This window comes from Enoplosus armatus, chromosome 16 (genome assembly GCF_043641665.1).
Source record: "Enoplosus armatus isolate fEnoArm2 chromosome 16, fEnoArm2.hap1, whole genome shotgun sequence".
In the NCBI taxonomy this organism is placed as follows: Eukaryota; Metazoa; Chordata; class Actinopteri; order Centrarchiformes; family Enoplosidae; genus Enoplosus; species Enoplosus armatus.
Genome location: NC_092195.1, coordinates 5,812,875 through 5,818,874, shown reverse-complemented (window position 1 = coordinate 5,818,874; position 6,000 = coordinate 5,812,875). Strand labels below are relative to the sequence as shown.

General features: G+C 44.8%; 1 protein-coding gene across 1 annotated transcript; it reads left to right on the top strand.

The window, feature by feature from the left end:
* The first annotated feature begins 481 nt into the window (after positions 1-481).
* LOC139298927 (1-acylglycerol-3-phosphate O-acyltransferase ABHD5-like) lies at positions 482-4,258 on the top strand. The gene is made up of 7 exons (XM_070921753.1): positions 482-522; positions 1,251-1,333; positions 1,508-1,910; positions 2,687-2,838; positions 3,325-3,436; positions 3,512-3,692; positions 3,971-4,258. Exons 1-7 carry the CDS (start codon positions 482-484, stop codon positions 4,136-4,138), a joined length of 1,140 nt encoding a protein of 379 aa, XP_070777854.1. The 3' UTR covers positions 4,139-4,258.
* Positions 4,259-6,000: the final 1,742 nt, after the last annotated feature.

Genomic DNA, 6,000 nt, shown 5'->3' with positions numbered 1-6,000 from the left:
AACACGGTAAGCTAATTGACATGCTTAAGCTCAACAAAACTGCACTAGAGCTTATTCTTGAATTGTTTCATTCTTGGTTTTTATTTTTGGTCTTAGGGGGTCTGTTAAGTTTTTATATAATAGTATATTACCTCCACGACGACCACCTGGGCTGAGTACATGGCTCGGTACCGTTCAGCTCAGCAGAGGTTCAGACCACGCTGGTGCCTTCACATGCAGTTGGAAATTAAAAAAAGTTGAGCCCTCTGAAAGCCCTCAAACTCCACAAATTGTCAGAGCGGGTGCTATAAACTCTCAGGAGAATTGAGGATTTAATTACCACATTACATTGGTAAAACGATGTTTTAGTTGTAATTATTTGTTGTTGTTGTATGTTTTTTTACATCGAAAATTTAATTAAATTCTTTACGGGATGTCCATGAATGCATCACAATAACTGACAGTACTTTCTGACATGGTCGCAAGACCACCTCAATACACCATGCGAAGGATGGCGCAGGAGATACAACCCAAGGAGCAGACGTGAGTTTCCCCCCTTAAAAACGCTCTTATATGAAATTGTCTTCATACCGTGGTTGGTTACGTAAGTTTGCATGTTGAATGCCGTCCGTTTTGTGATGACATTAGCCAACTGCATTGTTTTCTTGAACTAGTACTGACTACCTCAGGATTAGCTTTATTTACAAACATACCCGAACACCATCACAAGTTATTTTCATGTATACTTGGTTACTGACAAATATCAAAATGTCGTTGAATACCAGTTAAGATCTACTAGTATCCTCTGGTTCATGCTGGGTACAAAGTGTTCCCCTTGGCAGGTCGTTATTCTGATAACGGGTTCATTTGACTCGTTCATGAGATTTTCCAACTGCCTTCCTGTTCAACATGTTTAGTTTGTGTCGGTGTAACATGAACGTGTCTCGTGATGCGTTTGGGTATGCCGAATTGAGCAGTAGCTGCTAGGAGTTTGTGTAAGTCAAGTGGGCCTAAACATGTATGTTGGAAAACAAGTCAGCATTAAATTGACATATGGGCATAAAGGTACAAACTAAGTATCGGGGGCTTCTCTCTAGCGTCATGTTTTTCCAAAACTGAGATTCAGAGAAGTAGGCTACTGTATAGATTACATACCAGCAGCACTGATAGCAGAACTGTCATGGTCAAAGTTCAATTCATAGCCTGTGTTTGCATGTGCTTTATGTGTTCTGTCTGCCTGCTTGGCTGCATGTTTGCTGTCTGAATCTCAGCTCCTGGATATTAAGTTGGCTTCCCTCTTGGTGCCCCACATCTCCCTCTCAGCTGAAAGATGCAGAAGAAAAAATGCTCAAGAGTAAGTGTGTCCTAGTCAAGAGTCTAAATGCTGAGAAGATTTGGTGTCTGCAATTTCTGTAGTATTTTTTTTCTTATAAAATCGTTCAAAAACTACCAGAACTGGTGATTGGACAAACACAAATCAGTCTGATGAATCTGAATCCCTGTCCCATAATTCTCCCCTCTACTGCAGGTGTGAAGCAGCCTTTTTCCAGGCAGCACGTACGGATATCCAACAGCAACTATCTGTGGACCTTAGCTTTTTCCACTCAGCCACAGCCATGCTCTCTCCCTCAGACCCCAGGCCAGCCCAGGCCTCCTCTGGTACTGCTGCACGGCTTTGGAGGCGGGGTTGCCCTTTGGGCTCAAAACCTGGACTCTCTCTCAGGCAGTGGACTGGTCTACGCTCTAGACCTGCTGGGCTTCGGCAGGAGCAGCCGCCCCCATTTCAGCACAGACCCAGAGGGGGCGGAGGAGCAGTTCGTGGCAGCCCTGGAGGAGTGGAGGGAGAAGGTGGGGCTGGAGGAAATGGTGCTGCTGGGACACAACCTCGGAGGATACCTGTCTGCTGCCTACACACTCAAATACCCACGCAGGTGCTTTGGTGTGTGTGTGTGTTTGCGTGAGAGGGCGCAAGCTTGGTCATGCAAGTTGTTTTCCAGTTCTTAAGGCGTCTTATAGCTTAGATTGTATGTTAGAATACAACAACTTTCCGCAGTAGCGAACGGCGGCTAATCCTCTCTGTTGGAGATACATTTTCCCCAAATTACAACAAATTCTAGTTTCATTTGTGGACGCCAATCTGAGGTACAGAAATTAAACTTATGCTCAACTTATACAATGTGCTGCTCAACAGCAGCAAACAGAAGCTGGACAAGACAGCAGTGTCTGAAGTTGCAGAAAGATATTTAACTCTAATTAGGCACTAAGAACAATAGGTTTATGTCAGAGGAAAGTGGAAAATAAGGTCCTATAAGCTTTAAATAAGTTGTCTCCCACATTATCAAAGTGCCAAGTGTTCTTATACAGCTTTAAATGGTGTAGTTTAAATGTAGGGCCTCAAAGGGTTTGGATACTGTTAGATGTAGCATTGTGTCTTCTGACATATCTTTCAAGATGTTGTCGTTTGTTGGTGCACTTTATCTAGTGAGGAACTAGCCGTACAGTATCTTCAGAACCACTTAATACATTTGTTTATTATAAGCTTAGGCCCGCTATTTAAAATCTCAAAACTCTGTGAAATAGTCGTGTTCGCTGTCTTTTTACGTACCATCTGCTGAATAAACTGCAACCCCATAAACAAGTAAATGTGTGTACATTTATCAAGTAACTGTGTGTGTGTGTGTGTGTGTGTGCGCGTGCGCGTGCGCAGGGTAAAACATCTGCTGCTGGTGGAGCCGTGGGGGTTCCCAGCTCGTCCAGAGAACCCCAACCACAACTCCATCCCAGTGTGGATCAGAGCCATGGGGGCTTTTATGAGCCCCTTCAACCCTCTGGCTGGACTCAGACTGGCTGGGCCTCTAGGTCAGCACACACACACACACACACACACACACACACACACACACACACACACACATATGTATACACATTCTAGCACATTAACTCAGATGTATACTTCCCTCTATTTCATATTTAGTATACATATTGTGAGGTTTGGCTTGCTTAAGATAATTAGGTGTATCAATTTTACTTGTCCCCCTGGTGCTGCGTCGTCATCTCACTGAAAAAGAGGAACATGTTGAAGGCCCCCCCCCCCCCCATCAGCCATTCTCTCTTTCCACCTTTTGAAAGTATTTCTGAAAAGTCCATCTCAGTTAATAACAGGAGAGCTGTGTCCTGTTCCTGCATATTTCTGGTGAAATCTGTGTGGCACAAAATATGAAATGCAGTGTAGAGGTCAGATGAGGCTGCAAGTGTTCTTGTCAGCGGTTTGGTTTGTTTGCAGTTATCATCCTAATATTTGGAGGCACATTTCCTTGTTTTTCGATTTCTTGTCTCTCCTCTCAGGTCCAATGCTGGTCCAGACAATCAGGTCAGACTTCAAACAGAAATACTCCTCTGTGTTTGATGACAACACGGTGTCTGACTACATCTACCATCTGAATGCCCAGACTCCCAGGTGAGAACCGCTTTACGCCGATATGTGCTGAGGATTTAGTTCTCTGACATCCAACATCGTTTCTTTGTGTTTCAGTGGAGAAACAGCTTTTAAGAACATGACCATTCCCTATGGTTGGGCGAAGAGGCCCATGCTGGAGAGGATCGGCCAGGTCCAAGCCGACGTTCCCATTTCTTTCATCTATGGATCACGCTCCAGCATCGACAGTAACTCTGGATATGCATTCAAGAAAACCAGACCAGATGTGGAAATCAGAGTATGTTCTTTTTGCAACTTCAGCTTCATGTCAAGTGTATTTTATACATAGATATGACCTCAATTTGATTTGTTCGAGTAGATCAAAGAAAGTAGAAGGATCAAAGTAGAAGGACGTGTGCAAAATTACAAATTGAGTTGTCGTGTTAGCTATTTAATGGAAGGAGTACACTCATGCTGCATACATTTGTATCTACAGAATGGCTTTTTAGGCCATAAATATTCATGAGCTTTATCTCTAAACCGCTTTCTCTCCAACTGTGTGTTTGTGTTTGTCAGGTGATCCGAGGAGCAGGCCACTACGTTTTTGCCGACCAGCCCGATGACTTCAACCAGACCGTCCTTCAGGTCCTCGCGAGGACGGAGAAGAAAAGCGAAGACGAGGGAACGAAGCGGCAAGATCCCCCTCGTTCAGACGACACACGGGAGGGCACAGGGTTTAACTAACCCCAACCCATCGCTCAGCCACAGCAGTTTAAGTAGAAGCCTCTTTATCATGCACTTTACTCTCGAGAGAGAGACCCATCACTAACTGAGGACACTCAACTCATCATTCCACAGTCTAACGCTCCCTAAGGCTTGTGGTCAAAGGTCAGATGATGTTTATCCAGCCTCATGTAAAGGCGTTTTTTGTAAATAAATGTGAGATGCAGTCTGTGTTGCTCGCTTAGTATTTTTTCTGTCCTCGTGGTTGGAGCAGCCGGTGTAAGCTGGCATCCATTTCGAAAACTTACTGGGAAACTCTTGTCTGTCAAAGAGAAATCGTCTCTCAAGGGATTGGCTTGTTTGGGGTAGATGTCGTGGCAAAGTACACAGGATGTTCTTTTTCTGACCTCTCACCCACTCTGTGAGAGATATGAGGGAGAAGTGAGTAGGGCAAAGGGCTGCTGTGTTTTTCAACGTCAAACGTCCTCACTTCTCCAGAGACGCTCTGACTGAGAGTGGCCAGCAGGTGGCAGCACAGTGACAGCGTGCGCGCATTACCTCCCCTCTCCTTTGCAGGAGGGTAGCAGTGGATCCCATACAAAGCGGCCTCACTTGCATATGGAGTTGAGTGACCTACTCAGGAGACCTGGACAGTGATGCTTTAAGAGCAGTACGACACTCGGCTCTCTGCTAAGTCACAACTGCAGTGACAGAATAGGGTCAGAGATGTGTGTTGGACTAAAAATAGGCCTTCTGTTTTGACATGAGTTAAACAACACTGGTCCTTTACTCAGCAAAAACAGCTGGAGCAAGGAAGCCATTGTTTTTAATTGGACATTTGTCCTTTTATGTGACATTTTGTGGAACTGTTAGCACGAATTCACTCCATACACTAATTCTCCACTGGGATTGTTCAAGCAATTAGATAAGTTCATAGGTTACTACAAGGGAAAACAGGTCACCATAAGGCCTTATTTAAATACTTACAAGGTTTGTCAAGGGGCATCACTTGAGGCAGTTTATGTGCAGCTCCCTCTTAAGCCCCAAAAGGCTTTATACAACATTTTCACATAAACAGTAGTACTCCCCAAGACCTGTACACAGACTTTGATGTGTAAAATCACTGGGGACCATCCCTATGTTCCCAGGGTCCCATGATCATGTGTGTCTCTTGATATGAACATTTCAAATGCTGTCTGAATGGCATAAATCTGTTCAGCCACTGCGGAAATATCAATGTGTGAAGTCAAGAAAGCTCTTGCCCGCAAATTTGAGGGTGTAGGTTTGAAGGAGTATAACATCAGTAGGCTATAAGCTATAGGTGGGTGATTTCAACGTATTGGCACAGGGGGAAAAGCATTGCTGAGAACATAAAACCCTTTGAAAGGTCTCCTTAAGGTGTCATATTACGAGGATATTGAGCTGTGGAACCTAGAATCCTGGGAACATAGACGCGCTCCCATATCAGTGGAGGTCCCCCGCCGGTAGTGCAATGGAGCAGTGTTTTAAGTGGGTCCCAGTTTTGCTTGTTTTGTGCACATGGGCATACTTATTTCCAATAAATGTCTCCAACAGCAGGATGCAGAAGGTGTAGGTTGGTATTAAAGGCTGCAGTTTAGTGAACCAACGGAGGAGAGAGGTGATAACCTGAAGACATATTATTTTTGAGCTCTGAGCACCCTGGTCTTTACCAGTGCAACCCCTCTGTTACCTCTGCCAGTCTCTGTCATTCCTAAGACATCAACCCGGCCCACCCAAACTGTCTCCCGGCAACAGGGTAGCCACGGAGACCAAGTCTTTTGGATCGCCGACCAGCAGGAAGTGATGCTGTGGTTGGACGGGGTAATTATGGGTTGTTTGTTTTCTTGAAGACGCTGGCTGCC

What these genes read in the sequence shown, in the direction of transcription:
- LOC139298927 (XM_070921753.1), top strand. Translation starts at nt 482, where the DNA reads ATGCGAAGGATGGCGCAGGAGATACAACCCAAGGAGCAGAC. An exon ending in ATACAACCCAAGGAGCAGAC is followed by an intron (nt 523 to 1,250) that starts GTGAGTTTCCCC and finishes TCTGAATCTCAG; the next exon opens with CTCCTGGATATTAAGTTGGC. An exon ending in GACCAGATGTGGAAATCAGA is followed by an intron (nt 3,693 to 3,970) that starts GTATGTTCTTTT and finishes TGTGTTTGTCAG; the next exon opens with GTGATCCGAGGAGCAGGCCA.